The 17,178-nt window shown below is 48.5% G+C and overlaps 1 protein-coding gene across 6 annotated transcripts in view; it reads right to left on the reverse strand.

Annotated features, from left to right (window-relative positions):
• The window catches only part of TBC1D1 (TBC1 domain family member 1), a 223,451-nt gene that overhangs the window by 22,883 nt on the left and 183,390 nt on the right, over positions 1 to 17,178 (reverse strand). For 5 of the 6 annotated variants that reach the window (XM_045816359.2, XM_045816358.2, XM_045816360.2 and 2 more), the window contains 2 exons: positions 16,642 to 16,803; positions 10,424 to 10,582 (listed from right to left, as the gene is read on the reverse strand). In XM_045816359.2, the coding sequence (XP_045672315.2) occupies positions 10,424 to 10,582; positions 16,642 to 16,803 (321 nt within the window). The remainder of the gene's footprint in view (positions 1 to 10,423; positions 10,583 to 16,641; positions 16,804 to 17,178) is intronic. The other variant, XM_087864212.1, reaches the window with a different exon arrangement.

Genomic DNA, 17,178 nt, shown 5'->3' on the forward strand with positions numbered 1-17,178 from the left:
TGTTGCTGGAAGTCCCTGACTTCCAGAACTTCCACAAGCCAACCAAGCATTCTAGATGGGACAGGATTTATCTTACAAGACCATACCTCACACTGGTAATACTCCATGAAGCATTTTAGGCAGGTCCCCACACAAACAATAACATCACTCTCATTTTATTCACGAGAAAAATGTGCCAGGTGAAACATCAGCCCAGCTATGAAGTGGCAAACCCAGGATCTGAACACGGGTCCTGAACTCCAGAGACCGAGTTCTCATACTGCAGATGGCGAAGTGAAAGCTATGGGAATTGGGGAAACATAGCTATTACCACTCGCGGTGTCCCCAGCTCATAGCACGAGCTGTCGGGAGGGCCAACGTCCCGCATTCCTTTCTTCATGGAGAGTTCACGTCCTCCACCTCCTCAGCCAAACCGTCCCCTGGGGAGTCCCGGCTCCTCCCACTCGGTTCATGTTTCCTGCTTTACATCTCACCCAGCGCTTCCACACAATCCCTCGTACCTATATTTGTCCTAGCCGTGTGACCTTGGGGACTTGGCTAATCCCCCAAAACTCCCCATTTCTCCTTACTTGCTGGGGGCGGCTGTGAGGTTAAATGCAGGAGGCTATGCGTGCCTGGTGTGACGCCGCACACAGCCGGCCCTGAATGAGTAATGGCCACTGGGGTGGGGTGTTCCAAATGGCCACGAAGCCTGCTTTCTGAGAAACAGGGTTATTCGTGTAAAAGATCTTCTCAAGCAGCAGCACACAGCACACCTGCTCCGTGCCCCGAAGACTCTGCAGGCAAGATGTGGGCTTTTCAAAGTACTCATGTAAGCGCGGTAACAGCAACACCTGCCCTGTACTCAGAGCTCCCTGGGTGACAGGAACTGTGCCACGGGACCGAAAGACCAACCTTTTCTTTGCCCTTATGAAATTCACAGTCTGGTAGAACCAAAGACATAAATCCAGAAAATTCAAGTATTTACTGACCAAGGACTTGCACAGGGTGCTGGGTGCCAGAGGGACGTGGCCCTGCTTGCATGGGGCTTCACGAGAATGAGAGACAACTTCAAATGCCTGATGGTTCTAGTGGGTCTCTTCTACCAGGTGGTGGTAACAAGAACCGAGAGGGCAAGTATGGATATACAGTTACGGAGGTGAGCCCGAAAGCCGAGAGGCCTGGCCCAGACACAGCACAGGAATCCAGGAAGGCTGTCTGGAGGAAGTGACTCTCCAGCTGAACCAAGCAGGGGAAAGAGGCATGAAAAGAGTGAGGGGGAGCACACAGGCAGCAGGAACACCACGGGCTGGGCGCCAGACTGCTAATGGGCACGGCCCGCAGGTCTGGGGCTGGCCATCAGGAGAGAGGATGGGAGAGTTAAAAGCAAGGCCTATAAGTGAACGACTTGGATACCAGGCTTAGCGTGTGGGCCACGTAAAGGCCATGGGGTCAGCACAGGCCACTAAAGGGTCAGAGACATGTGCTTCCTCGCTAACGAAAACTCCAAGAGCCAGCATGCAAGATAGCCCAGGGCGGGCAGAGATCAGAAGAGGTCAGCTGGGCCATGAGCCAGGGAGCAGTCACAGGCCCTTAACTTGGAGAGCAATGCTGGGGCAGCAAACAGGGCTGGACTCCAGACTTACCCTCGGGCCAGGCTTAGACCGAGAGAAAGGCGTGCAGATGGTGGAGTTTCTAGCATGGGAAACAAGTCATCAAAATGAACTGATCGGGAAGAGCAGGCTGGGGGAGAGGGCAGAGCACCAGCAAATCCCTACCTGGGCCTATAAAGCTGGGGGATTTCATAAGTGTGACCAACTCCATAGAGTTCTGCAATCTCTCAACCAAAGCCCTTGAAGGAAACGCACATCACAATTCAGAATCTGTGAATTTTACAAAGGTGACACAGCACGTTGGTTGTACACTGCCTAACCCCTAGCAGGCTGAGGGTAGCAGCCCGGAATCACACTTACACGTCTGCAGAGACACACAGGAAAAGCCACACTGGGGACAACAGCCAAATCTGCTAAAGGCCTCATGGCAGTTCGAGTCAAATGTTGCCTCCAAAGAATTCAGGACTCACTACGTTCTGCCAAAAATGAGTTACAAGAAAACTTTTGTTTTTCATCTTTTGGGTTTTGGAATTGCAGACAGAGGATTATGGACCTGTATTAATTTCTATTACAACTTACAGATTAGGTGAGAGGATAAATCATAGAGTATTTTTAAGGGAAAGTACCCTTTCTGCTTCCGGATGCATAGCTTGAATCAGGCTTAGCAAGTCCTATTCAACTTTGCTCCTGGAGAACCCACTTTTATGAAAGTGAACGAGGGTAACTGCCTGGACAGAAGGGACTCCTGTGGTAAGCAGGAAGCTCAGGAGCATATCTGAGGAACAATGAGGTTTTATTTGAAGGCCTCGGACACTTAATATAAAGGAGAAAAAAGACACGATGGGTGTGGGGTGGGTACACTTCTTGGACCAGGATGGAACTCAGTTCTCTTATTTCACCCATGCCACCCGAGCAGGAGGCATTACGCTCCCCATTTTTAACAGCGGAGATAAAACCCACAATGTTTTTAGAATTTAGCCGAACATCTTACACACAGCATGGATACGAGCTCTGGTGAATGGAAAGAAAACCCTCCTAAGTGGATGTGTCCACGAGGCAGTGTGACCAAGTACAGGGGAGTAGCCCACGATCCCAACTGAGGCATTCGTATATAGCTCAGCATGGACCACCTAGCCTCTCTGAACCTCAGTCTCCTCTTCTTGACAAAGGGCAGAATTCATACTTTGTGGCAATGCCTGGCACAAGTGGGTAAGCAATTAATGGTGCTCCAGCACGGGCAACAGTCTTCAGATATGCCCCACAGAAAATATACAAAAACCCAGCTTCCAACCAAGACAGGGGAAAAAAAAAGGCACACATACAACAGTTCTGTAGCATAAATGCACAACAGTTTCTAGTTTAAGGACGAGGTGCAACTACTGCTTTACTGACCTAAGCCTGAACATTTCATGTTCTAACAGACCTCCAGAGGCAAAGGAAAGTTTTAGCCCAGCAACTGATTTCTGTGAAATTGGGAATTCATAAACATGGGGACCTGAAAGTGGATATGAATTCCAAATAATAGCAATACTAAACATCATCGCCATCTAGATTCACCAAAACACCTGTGAACCCAAACTTCCAGATCTTTAGTTATTACCCAAACCAATCCAGTCTTTCATGTCGCAGTGTCAGACGCTGTCACTGATTTTCTTTATCCAAGAAGCCTGTCCACACAGACCTGACCAAGCTGAAACAAATGTCCTGTGTGTTTCATGAGATTCCCAGTGCGACTTCCTGTCCCACAGAGTCTGGGACTCAGCAGAGCAAGACAGGCCCCCACACCCACTCCCAGGCTGGGGAACAGTCACAAGTCTCTGGTCTCCGGCTCCTGGCTAAAGGAGAAGGATGACTGCCCATCTGCCCTTGTAATGCAGTCCACATATTATTACACCAAATTCTATCGGGGCGGGGGGGGGGCACTGTTTTCCTACATTGCATTTTTCTAGGTCAATTGTTCTCCATGTATGGTTGGTCTTTCAGAGGCCCATGAGGTCCCCCCTCTGTTCTCCAACTGTGTATCTATCTATGCAAGGTTAGCTTTTTCTTCATATATTTCGAACAACATAAATGCAACAGACTGAATGTAGAAGCAAAAATAAGAAACCAGTTAATTCTATTAAGCTAGACATTAAAATGTAAAACAATGCCTCTCACTAAATTTTTTATTTTAGAAAATGCATTGTTCATAACAATATGTTTATATGTGTATGTTTATTATAGTTCTTTTAAAATACCACCACAGCTCACCCACACTCCTGAGTACACGCCCAGGAAAGGGAGGAGGCAGGCCTCATGAGCAGAAGGAGGACCAAGCAAATTAACAATGTTCCTGGACAGTCTGCATCTGCATCCACATAATCCAGTATCGAGAACTCTAACCCCATGTAGAAGGTACTAAGTTAGACTCGGAAGAAAAAAAGAAAAAACTCCTTTTATAAAGACCGCATCTCCGCATGTGAATGCCCAGAAGGGGACTGGAGTCTTGGGCAGTGCACACGCGAGAACACGTTTAGCCCCTTGTACCTCACTGCTCGCTCAAAGCACACTAGCTACGAGCAAAATGCTGTTTACCGTTCTTGTTCGAAGCCTGTGGAAAGATCCTCGAGTGAGAGTCTGACTCAGTGGGGCAGGCTGCAGAAGGAGGCACCCCGCCCACCCACCTGGGAGCAGCATCCTGGCGCCGGGAGACTGCAGCTTAGGAAAAGTACCTTGCTTCTGCCCACCTAGAAGGAAACTGGATAAAAACTGTGCAACCCTTCCTACAAATGCAGCAGGCTACGGGACCTGCCTCTTTGAACTCCGTTTTATCATTCACTACCAAGCAGGGAGATGCAGGCCCTTCAGATTTCTCTCTAGGGCGGAGTCTCCGTCACACACAGAAGGAGACTGCAAAGTGGTGAGAGTCAAACGTGAGCACAAAGAAACTCCTAATTTGTATTAAAAAGACCTGTAATGATTTTGCGTCTCATGTGTCTAAGGGGAGCCACACGCTGGAAAGACCTAGAAGGAGATCCACGATTCACACATATTTCTCAACAGCCTACAACTTCATTTCACACAATGCTCAACAGTCTAAGCATTCGTCCTTCTAAGGGATGTTTTTCGGGGATGAATCTTTCCTTCCCTGTCACTTTGCAGGTGAGGATGAACTTCCTTCCAGCAGTTCTCAAACACGAACCACACCTGGAATCACCGAGGGCCTGTGCACATGCCCGGCCCCCACCCAGAAACTCTCCTTCAACCGCACATCAGGGAGGTCGGCCTCAGGAATGCGTTTTTACAAGGTCTTGAAGGGATCCTGCAGTGACCCCTGCCTGGTCCCAGGAGAAACACCATTCAGCCTCCCCTCTCCAAGGCCCAGCTGACTTAATCTCGGGGGAGACCCCGGTCCCCGCAGCCCTGTTCACTTCGCTGCAGCTGCTCCAGGAGGCCCGCGACCTCTCGGGCGCACACACGGGGCCACCTGGAAAGCTGTTCACTCATTTGCTCTGCAGCAGCCCCCACAGCGGACAAACACGTTTCTGTCTCTTGCTTCTTTCACCAAGAGCCTGAGATTTCTGCATCTCCAGGGGACGGTGGCACAGCAGCACTCTGCCGTGACCCTTGGCCTCCCCATTGGCGACGAGGAGGAACCCTAACAACCCAGTGATCTCCAAGCCTCCTTCCTGATGAGACCTGTGATCCTAAGCTCTTCTTAAATTGCTGCATTTCGCTCTGAGGAGGATTTGAGAAGGGCTGGAGAAAAAATGTGCTTTGTAGAACTCCTCACAACTTTAATGAAGTAATTTGGTTATCAGTGGTTTCGTGTCTGTCTTCCCCACCAGAACGTGTATTTCTGAGGGGGGCAAGGAACATACCAGGTGCTCCAGAAGTTACCTGTGGCCTCACTCCTGGAGGAGATGGGGCGGAGCTGGGGTGGGGCATAGAAAGAGTGCTTCTACATGCAGATTATTTTTAGGAAACACCTGGCAGAGTCCAGTGAGCACAAGAACTGCATCCTCCCGTGTCTGGGCGCATCTCTGCTAAGTTTCACGATCAGTGGCCCCAAGTTGGTGGCTTGCGATTAGCCACGGTGGGAGTAATTCCACTGTGGAAGTCTGCAAATTCTATTTGAGGACTTCTTCTGAGGGGTGCGGGGCAGCTGGCTCTTTGCCAGCACACCACGAACTGGCGTGAAGGATACAGGGAGAGTTCAGACCCCCACGAGAAGAGACGAGGTCACCCCACTTTATCAAACCCACATTCCGTTTTATCACTCTGAGGTTAAAGAGCGATCGATACGCCATTTAGATGATCGATATGTTATGATGATGTGGTCTTGATAATACCACAACGACAGACCCTTTGGAATTATGCACGTAGCTGTTGGTGCAGGAATTTATTACACTTCAGTTGTGACTGTTCAACTCACCTCCATAACAGACGGGAGTTCTAGAACAAGATCGCCGCACGGCAATTTCTAGGTCTTTTCTGGTTTTTGCCATGAACGCTTTTTAGTTTCTCACATCGGACTTGAACCCAAAGATGACACAGAAGCTGGTGCTCGCTCTCAGCCCCCACCTGCTGCTCACGAACAACCCAACTACTACCCAAGGCACAGCCAAGCGAGGCGAACTACCAAAACGGCAGGGCGGAGGGAAGACCCTGTCTGCCCTGCTACAGTCTCCGTCAATACTTAGCCCACCCTTCATTCTGGAGGCTCCTCTCCTCATATTTATGGACTCTAAAACAGCAAGCAGAAAATTCTTCTTGGTAACAGTTGGATATAGCTCCTTTTCTTTAAGATACCAGCAGGTTTTATACCTTTGGTTACAATATGTTAAGTGGAAGCAAAAATCAATACGACAGCCCCCATGCTGGATGCCTCTGGATACAGGCTTTGCCTCTCACGGCAGCATGGGCATGGCTAACCCCGTTTAGGCGTCACCGACGCAGGGTCTCTAGAAGTCCATCAAAAAATACTACCTCTGGTCACCAAAGACTCACCAGACCTCTGCGGAGTATATAAACACGGTTACCACTTCACTGACCTATGAAACACAGATTAATAACACAAGTAATAGACGTGGGTGGGGGGGGCTGGGAGCAGTTCCCGCCTCTGCTCTTGGATTTCCTGGTGTTCCTACATTTCTGGACCTGTTCACATTTTGTTCTGGCTAAATCCCTCCTAACAGGGGAGAGGATGGAGAGCCTGAGGGGTGGAAGTACTGACTGCTGGAAGGCGTCCGGGCTGGGACACCAGGGAGAGGAGCCCTTGAAGTGCTAGGGGATAGAGGAAGGGAGCCCGAAGGGGGTCTCCAGCTGCTGCTTTTAGTCACTGGCAGCTTTTACTGTGGGAGTGGGAGGCACAGCCAGGAGGCAGGACGTCTGGTGGTCCATGCCGTCCACTCAGTACGGAGAAGCAGGGAAGAGAAAGGCTGCGAATACCTGTGGGCTGCACAAATGTCTGCGGGTAACACCAACTTAAAGGGTGGGGCAGGTTCCCGAACTGAGAGCTGAGAAGGATCTCCTAAGTACCCTCTGCTCAGCCCCGAGAGAAGCTATTTTCCCTTGGCTGGGTGTGGCTGACTCTGGAAGTGCACTGCCACCTAACTAGAGGCACGGAAAGCTGCGTTGGCATGAAGTAGGGAGATCCAAGAGAGAGAGAAGCTGTATGGTGTCCTGGAAGGGACATGATACAGAAACGAAGATGACCTAGGTTCCAGAACTCTCTGCCACTGAGTAGCTTGTAACTTGGGCAAAGCACACACCTGTCTGGGCTTCATTTGTCACCTCTACAGTGGAAATAACGTGTGTCCAATTTCATAGAGGGTTGTGTAAAGTTGAAATCGGACAAAGCTTAAGAGTAAGTTTTATCACTATAAAGCACTGCCTGACCACAAAGTCTGTTATTCTTACTCTTTGAAGGACAAAATCTTACAAAAAACTAATTACACTAACAGCTAATTTCAGAAAGTAAAGCAAGAGGCAGGAAAACAAACTCACGAAGACCCAAAATACAACCAACCAAGAGGCACTCTGTTCTTCCGGCCCAGGACACAGATGCCACTTCCTAAGAAAAACTGCAATACTGATTTTTTTTTGCTCAGCACGACACACCTTTACTGGGCCTCGAGTTAGCCACGGTGTAGACCAAACAACTCACTCGGCATATGCCACCCCCTGGTGAGAGGTGAGCAGGAAGTGCTGGCGAAGTTTGCAGGAACTCCTAAGTGAGGCCTCCCTGCACCCAACCGAGCAGAGCTCGCAGGCTGTGGACCCTGGACCCACTGCTGGGTGGTTTCCCCAGCTCAGGTCAGGAGAGAAGTCCAGCTCCAGTAGGGCCCCTGGATAAAACCTGGAGAAATGCACAGAGGTTACTTGGAAAATGTACTGTTGGAAACCGCTTCTTTTGGGCCTTGGGCGGGAATCAGAGGTCATCCAAAGTGGAGGCCGGGCCAGGACTGGGGAAGAAGTGAGCTGGAGAGGCGGCCAGTGCTGTCAGGGAGCGGTAGCTGCAGCTGGCCTCTGGGGAAGGGGGCAGAGGGGTGAGGGTGGGAGACAGGTGGGGATGAGCAGACATGGCTCTGCCTGTGAATGAGAAAAGGAAAAGTCTCGGCTCATACAGACCCAGTGCCAACCGGGGGACAGTCTGCAGTGGGCTCACAGTGGGGGAGGTCCCCCCACCCTGGGCCCTGGTGCTGACCTGTCCTTTTCTTCCCCCTCTGCAGAAAAGTGAGTATGTCTGAGCACCAGGAAGCAGAGGGCCGACAGTGCCCGGGGAAGGAGGAGAGGAATACTGAGGGAAAACTAAGAGAAGAGAACATTTGGATTGAGAGGGGAAAATGTGCTCCCCCCTCTACTCTTCCTCTCATCCCTGAAGGAGTGGGGGGCAGGTAGAGAAACTGGCTGTACCTCCCACCCTCTCCCACCTCCTACTCTCATTTTTCACTTCATTTCACGTGATAGGAGCATAATGTCATTTTTCTGTTACTCATCACATTAGCAAACACAGCTGCCAGTGCACAAAACTGCTTTTCTGGGGGTCAGTGGGCCAAATGGGCTCCAGCTCCATGCCTCACACTTTGTCCCCAAGGGGTAGTCAGGGCCTGTCAGCATCACCCTTCACCCAGCCAGCCGTCTCCATGGGAATGCACTGGGCTTCCGGGCTCAGAGGGCCTCAGGAAGGAGGGGCCTGCCTTCCAGAGGGCTAGGTCCTGCCCTTTAACCGTGTGTCCCTGCTCAACAGCTGTCCTCCTAGTGCCCCAGTTTGCTCTTCCTTAAGAGGATTCAGGACCGAGCCCCCAAGGCTGTTATGGGGGTCGTGTGAGAGTGGGGCGCTGGTGCGGTGCCCCCTGTTCAACAGCTGATTTCACCAGCATCTACTATGTGACGCGCTCTGTCCTCAGAGCTGGGGTTACACTGGGAAATCAGCCCCAGTCCAGCCCACAGGGGGCTGCGTCCAACAGCAGAGAAGGGCGACAAAAAGGCACTGCTGGGGAACTGAGGACAGCGGGGGGGCAAAGAGCACAGGCTCTGCAGTCATGCGGCTCGGCAGCACACCAGCTGGGTGATTTTGAGCAAGGTACTTAACCTCTCTGCGTTTCAATTTTCTCAACTCTCAACAGGGATGGAACAATACCTACCTGATCGTGTTGTGAAGTCTAAAGAAGGGAGTTTAAGTAACTTTACACGACATTCGGCCCCAGATAAAGTTATGTACTAGCTTTAACTAATAATGATATTCCTAATAATAAGGCATGTGGGAAGTATCATGGCAGGACAGCACAGGGTGGGACAGAAAGGCTTAGCAGAAACACCTAATCCAGTCTGAAGGTGGGAGAAGAGGCCTCAGGGTCAGGGGCAGTTTCCTGGAGAGGACATCTGAGCGTGGGCCTAAAGAAGAACTTGTATGAAGTTAACCCTTTTTAATGTGCTACGTGGCGAAAAAGGTAAGACTCCATGCCGTCTCATCCAGCCCACACCTCAAATTCCTGGGCAATATCCTCCCTCCCCCCGGCTGCTACGCTGCAGGAATCTCAGAGAGCCAGGCCACTACGGGGTCCCAAGCACACACAGCAACTCTGGGGAGCCCTTGGCGGAGGCATCCAGGATGGACGTTCCAGAAGCAGGACCATGTGCTCTAAAAGCCACAGGCCCAAGCTCCTGCCACCTGGGGCTGGCAGGGTTCCTGGGAGTCCTGCTGCCAGCGGCTGTGAGGGGCGGCAGACAGATGAGGTTGCACCCCAGCTCACCCCACTCACGGCCACTGACATGTCAGGGGCTCCTTCATACGCACTAGTGATGGCCTAATCCCATGAGTTCTTCACTGGGACAATGGCAGACACAGTCAACACACTGGTTCCATCTTAGTGCTGGTAACCCTCTCAAGAGACAAGGTTGCCACCCTGTTCCCAAAATAAAATGGCCCCAAACCCACCCACAACTGCTTTCTACAATTTTTCTAGTAAATCCTGTTTGTAATTAGTAAAGACCAGGGAGAGGCTCCTGTAATTAGGCCAAGCATCAGTTCTGACACTTAAGTTTTCCAGGATGTTCCTTCGGTTGACTATCAAACCCCCTATCGATATCAGAATTACTGAACTGAACCACGATCTCGACTGGAGCCTTCAAGCAGAGCAGGGTTAACAAGCCGCCCAGACAAGAGAGAGATTTTTATATACTCGAAGACATCTGTGATTACTCCAGGGCTTTTCCAATTCAAAGGCTCAGTGGTAAATTTTGATTGCTGAACCTAAAGGCAGATCACTAAATAACTCAGACAGTCTCTTCACAGTTTTCAAGTGAGCGAAGCTTCCATTTTCATGTCACACTGACTGCAGACTTACCGAGGTCTATAAGAATCGCATGCTGTTGGGAGGTGAGCCGTTTTAAGAGTTCTTTGTACGGCGTGTCCTTTGGCTGCTGTTTACTGGGAAACTGGTGCTGAAGACGGTATTGCTCCGCTAGGAATTTCCAGATTTCCCCCCGGAGATGACGTGGCACACCTTCGGGGGGAGGGGAGCAGACAGAAAATAGATTTTATGCTCAGAGTACGACCTAATCATCAAAATGTGTTCGGTTTCATTCCACTGACCCAACCTCGTGTTCCATGTGGATTAACAGCATTGAAATAGAAAGGAAACAACCAAAATTTTGTCCTATCTGCTCCTCTTCCTTCCTCCCTCCACAGCCCATCATTCCCCCACCTCCCCGGCCCCTCACTTTCCTTTCAGCTCTCAAAAACATACTATGTTCGGACTGGGCTAGACCCAGCAAGGGATGAACTGTGAATGACATGAGCCCCTATCTGGTGCCAATCAGTAACGTTCTAGGAAAAGACACCCAGGCACGTAAAATTACAATGCACGATGTCGTCTCATACAAGGGATGTGAGCCGAGTGAGGGGGTTCAGATGAAGGAGAGCAAGAGGTCATGGAATCCTTCCCTTGTGCCAAGATGTCAGAGCATGGGAGGGAAGAGAGAAGACGAGTCAGAGGAAGAAATCAGAAGTGTTTCCGTGCCTCGGGCACAGCGCGAACTTGTGGAGGGAGCAGGTGGCAGTCCGGCTGGAAGGGTTTTATTGAGGCGAGATTAAGGGTTAGCAACCTGCACTTTATTTGGCAGCTCTGGGGAGCTACGGAATGTTTTTGAGCTGGGGAGGGAGCAGCCTAATTGGGGAATGCTGCTTCAACACCGTGTGCCAGGTGGGCGGGGAAAGGGAGGAGAGGCTGGATACCGTCCACACGAATGTGCCCCGGGGAGCATTCAACGGGACCAGAAAACAAGAAAAGCTATCCGAGAGCCTCTACTCCATGTTTTAACTACAACTGATTTGAATACTCAACGTGAATAAAAATGTCATCTGAAACTATGAAAAGTTCTCTTAAAGCCAGTGATGCTATTTAAGGCAAACTTCAGTACCAAAAGTGACGGTTTTGATTCAAAACTTTTTGGTTCACCATTCTGCGGTTGTTACGAGGCCCAAATGTAGAAATGGGGAGAGAAGGGAGCCTGCCGAATAAGACACGGAACCTCTCTCGTCCCTCACAGCAGCTCTTGAGAGAAGAGGAAGCTCTGATTTCGGGACCGAGCTTTCCTTCCATTCAGGAAGACTGTGACTGCTTTGTACACTTTCCTGCTAGTCAGACCACCTGCCCAGGGAGACCGTTTTCCTGGCTTTCCACTGGCCACATCTGAGAGAAGTTTCAGCAGCAGGTGACATTTACCACGAGGTCACCAGGCGCTGCCACCATTCTAAGCACTTTGTCACGCCCCGAGACCTGCTGAGGGAGACAGGATGATGATCCTCACGGTAAAGACAAGGAGACTGAGGCCCACAAGAACAGATCCCTCACCCAAGGTCACCCAGCTGGTTCGGAGCAGAGCAGAGAAAAGGACTGCTGTTTCTCTCGTCATGCCTTCTCTGTCACAACAGTCAGACAAGCTGCTTCTCAGACGGGTACTGGAAAAATGTAAGTAGTGTTCCTGCCTGGCAGTTGGTAATAAAATCGTCATTTGTGGCTCTGAGCCAGAGAACAGTCAAGGTCATTTATTACCAGATCCACGAGGAACTATTTAGAACAATCACTCAGCCATCTCTTAGAAATACTCTAGGTGGGGTGGCTGGATGGCTCAGTCAGTCAGGCATCTGACTCTTGATTCTCAGCTCAGGTCTTGATCTCGGGGTCATGAGTTCAAGCCCTACACTGGGCTCCATGCTGGGCATGGAGCCTACTTAAAACAAAAACAAAAAACAACCACCAATAAATTAAATAAAGAAGTAAATAAATAAAGACTCTAGGTATGGTAAGTAATTTGATTTTTCCCTTACATATACCAGTTGTAAAAGAATAAAAAAGGTGAGCCTATGGGAGAAACACAGGGCCACACTTAACTGTGACCACACCCGCACTTTCTCTAAATGCCGGTCTCAGCATCCATCTCATGACCCTACGTAGTGGATTGAACGGCGGTCCCCATACACCTATGTCCACATCCTCACCCCCGGAACCAGTGAACATGATTTGGAAAAAGAATTTTTAGATTATAATGAAGGTCTTGAACTGAGATCATGATCCTGACTATGCAGGGGGGGCCCTCTATCCAAGGACATGGGTCTCTATAGGAGACACAGGGGAGCAGACAAGAGGAGCAGATGGTGTGACCAGGAGGCAGACACCACCGCGACGCAGCCCCAAGTCTAGGAATGCCGACAGCCTCCCCAAGCGGCCAAGGGCAGCCCTGCTGACATCTCTACTCTAGACCTCTGGCCTCCAGAGGCGGGCGAGGAAAAAGTTCTGCTGCTGTAGCCACCAATTTTGTGGTCATCTGTTATGGCAGCAACAGGAAACTGATACACCCTGATGTCTGCCTTTTTATATTATTCCATTTCTTCTCTCCTTGCTGCCCCTGCTCAGAGGAGTATCTTAGGGTGTGAGTACACTTGCACACGCACGAGCAAGCCCTTAACATTTCAAACGGTATTAGAAGTAAATGCGGCTTGAAAAACAGTCAACATGTTAAGTGATTTATAGTGGGGCTTTTCACAAAATATTTTTTTCAGACTGGGAAATTTTCCCATGGTATGAGATGACCAATTTCCTCTTATTACTAAATCATTCCCATTATCTTATCAAACCTTTATTTTTTGGAGGAAAAGATATTGCTTGTGTCATTGGACAGTACCGCATACTCTGGTATTTAAGAGAGCTTAAGTTTTGTGATTTAAAAACAAAGACTCATCGAAATTGGAGCCAGTGCCTTTGCTGAGAAGGACCTGGCACCCCCTTCCCTAGGCTCAGTTTGCCTCCACTCCTAACATTCTCTTAGCCTGGGCCTGCAGGCAGGATTCTGCATGGACAGAAGGCCACTCTCCCCCTAAAAGTAAATACCTTTCTATTTTGACTGACTTCAAAAGTAATTTGTGCTGGGGCGCCTGGGTGGCTCAGTCGTTAAGCGTCTGCCTTCGGCTCAGAGCATGATCCCAGTGTTCTGGGATCGAGCCCCACATCAGGCTCCTCTGCTGGGAGCCTGCTTCTTCCTCTCCCACTCCCCCTGCTTGTGTTCCCTCTCTCGCTGTCTCTCTCTCTCTGTCAAATAAATAAATAAAATCTTAAAAAAAAAAAAAGTAATTTGTGCTCACCATTTTTTTTAAAAAAGCCCTTCTAAAAATGCAAAAGGTATAAAGAAAGTGAAAAGCTGCTCATAACTAGAGTGAACATGTAATTCACCACCCAAAGCAGGAAGCTCTTGAAAGCAAAGGGAGGAAGGTATGAATTATTTCACTGGGGCAAGCTGTAAACCAGGCCTATGCTGGGTAAACCGGATGTGTGGTCATCCTGTCAATTACTCAGATATGTGCAAACGTGGCATGCACGGCTTCCTACGAATGTGCACACAGAAATATCCAACTGTATGTGAGACCACACGCTACTACTCGCAGACACCTTCTGCACCAGTAATTACAAATCTACTGCATCATCTTCAAGGACTGTGGCACAGGACGGTCACATGGCTGAGTTTTGGTTTCTGACTCTACAGTGCCACAATAAGCACTCTTCCTACTGCAGTGCATTTCTGACTGATTGATTTCTAGAGTAGGTTTCTAGATGTGGTATTGCTGGATCAAAGGTAAGGAGTGTCCGCACCTGGCGCACACTGCCAACTGCTCAGGCAGCCTTTTCGCAATGTCGTTCGTAAAAAGTACACTCTGGTTCATAAAGTTCTACCTTGCTATCTTTAGTGAAATCATTTAAACCCAAATTAAGCTTTGAATTATTTAAAACACGGAATTATTCTTCCTTCTTCCAAGTTGACACCTTAATTCTGCTGCTCTGGTCCAGTTTTAACTTGGGAAGCTTATAAATCCCTTTTTTCCATCATTTAGGGGGTCCTCAGATCATTAGGAGAAACGGCCTCATCACCCACATAGGACTGTCTTCTCTTTTAAAGTCTCTGTAGTAACTTGGCTTCTACCTAGAAGGCCAAAGGAGTGGTTCTGACTTAATCTCCTTTTTTATTCTGAGCTACCAGATGGACTGTGGGCATGTGTTTGAAGTCATTACATCTTACGTGGTGAAACCAACCAAATAACTGACTAAGCCCTTTGTGCAGTTAGAAATACAGAACTCCTGCCACAGCAGGCGACATGGCCATGTCAGATAACACAGGGAATTCCAGACTTGGCTCACCTCAGCATACAAACTATACAATCCCCTATCCCAAACTTCACCACACAGGTTCCAGATGCCCAGAGTGTTTCCATCAGTGCCCCCTAGTAAAAAGCATAATGAAAATCAATATACCCAGATGCCAGGCTTCTAAGAACTTCAAACATTTGGAATAGCTGTCACAGACCCATGTGATTTACCTTTTGTAGAAGAAAAGCCACCTAAAGACCTTCATGTAGTCAATAATGAAAAGGGAAAGAACAGACTCATTCCTTTCTCTGTTTTCTCCTTTTTCCAGACAGCAGTCTGGGGCCATTTGGTGCAGTGGTATGCCTCCAGCAACCACTATGGGCACAAAGAATGTGAGAACTGGAAGAGAGTTGTGAGACCTTCAGGATGGTCTATTCCTCTCATTCTAGCAGCCAGGAGGCCCACACCCGAAAAGGCAAGGACACTTGCTGAAGGTCACATCGGGAGCCGCTGGCCAATTTGGAGTCTGACTCTTCACCACCTGCCACACTTCTGGTCTCTGGGAAGAGCACTGCCGAGGCAGGTTCAACCACAGGTAGTACCGTGTGGTGGTGAGAACTCTAGCAGATGGGTGTGTGAGCAGTTCTATGGCCCTAGGCCCATCACAACTAAGTATTAAGTTTCCTTATCCATAGAAAGGGGAAAGTCATCAATTGGCAATAACCTCTTATTACTAAAACTGATGTTGTAAAATTCAGATAAAGGTTAAATAATGTCTGTAGTAGGCTACAGAAAACTGCTTTGCCCCACCGTCTTAGAGATGAATTACACTTGTGTAACTTCTTCCATTGAGATGCTAATAAAGTCAGAAGAAAACTGTAAGCTTCATACATATTTGCAAAGCTTTGTCTAAACTCCTAGTTATTCATGACTGCATTGACCAGAACATAGTAATCACGAGATTAGACTCTGAAAGCCTCCAATCTGGCCAGCAGATGCTAATACACATTTACTTGAAAGAAATAGTTGTTTTACTTGAATACTAACAATCATCAAAGTTAAGATGTAAAATGGAGCTACTCAAACTAGCTATGATAAAGGACCAGTTTTTGTTTTCTTTGAAAGTGTTCCACCACTGCTGATACTTTTATAAAATATGCTGAAAGTGAATTTATAGAAAAATGAAACAGGAAAAAAAAAGACTGACACACTGTAAGTCCACATTTTTTTTTCCTTTAAGGATTACACTTATCAAATTGCTGGAAAAGTTTCTGAATGCTTAGTCTCAAGTTCTGTACTTAGGCCAGTCGCGTGTGGACTGGCGCACAGTCTGCAGACCACACTGAACAACAGCAAATACCGCCCGTTCACCCGGGCCTCCCAGGATGGCAGGCACGGGCAGTGTGCTTCCAGGGATCAGCTTATTCACTGCTCGAAGCAATCACTGCCATCACCCACATCTTACACACGGAGAAAGTGGGGCTCAGGGAGGTTAAGCCATTTGCCTAAGATCACAAGGCGAATCAGTAGGGCTGGGATCTAAACCTGGGACTATCTTTCTTAAGTCTGTGCACAAAACTCTGTTGTCTCCTGGGAGTGCTCAGAGAGAAGCCATGCAATTAGTTTTCACTTTACCATTTAACTCAGAGTGTGTCATCATTACTCAGGTTGTAGGCAATCAAGCCCTGTTTTCCGACCTTCCTCCTATTATCTGGGCTTCTGAGCATTTTAATTAATCTAGAGGAATCCTAACAGTGATAAAACTTACATCAAGTAAGATATCTGGAAACAGATTAGGGAAAGACATGGTAACTAGGAGAGAAATGGCCACCGAAATCGGACTTGAACATTTATTTTATTCCATACTTCTCCCCAGTCACCAATGCGAGGTAAGGATGGCTGGACGGGATTCCCCTAAAGCTTACCTTGCCCAACAGCTGAATGCATTTTTTCCATGTCAAACTTAATTTTTGATCTTCCTGGAGTGCTAAGCATCTTTTCCCACACTGTGGTTACTTCTTTAAGACAAGGAGTGATTTCTTCATAATCGAGCTTTAGGCGCTTGTTCAGCAAATCACTTTCAGAGGCTAGAAGAGATCATTTAAGAACACACCTTAGAGAGAACACTATGGCTGCCTACTCACCTATCACTGCTGAGTCATTACAGCCAGCTTACCAGGTCCAAACTAAAGTCACTGTTCCTGCCCCACCCCATCTTCCTTACCTTGGAAAAAAGTAAATGCATGTAGGAGGTATCCTTGATTTCTCTTGCCTCTTCACCCCCAATGAGTCCTGTTGGCTCTACTACTAAAATATATCCCATACCTGTCCAGTTCTAGCGATCTCCACAGCTACCCTCTTACACCACAAATAGCTCAAGGACAGGAGTTATGTGTTACAATTCCTGGTGCCTGGCATGGTTAGAGACCAACGAAATGTATTCATCTGAACCAGGAGAGACT

The sequence above is a fragment of the Ursus americanus genome, chromosome 8, assembly GCF_024610735.1.
Source record: "Ursus americanus isolate L20-20 chromosome 8, mUrsAme1.1.p, whole genome shotgun sequence".
NCBI classification, from domain to species: domain Eukaryota; kingdom Metazoa; phylum Chordata; class Mammalia; order Carnivora; family Ursidae; genus Ursus; species Ursus americanus.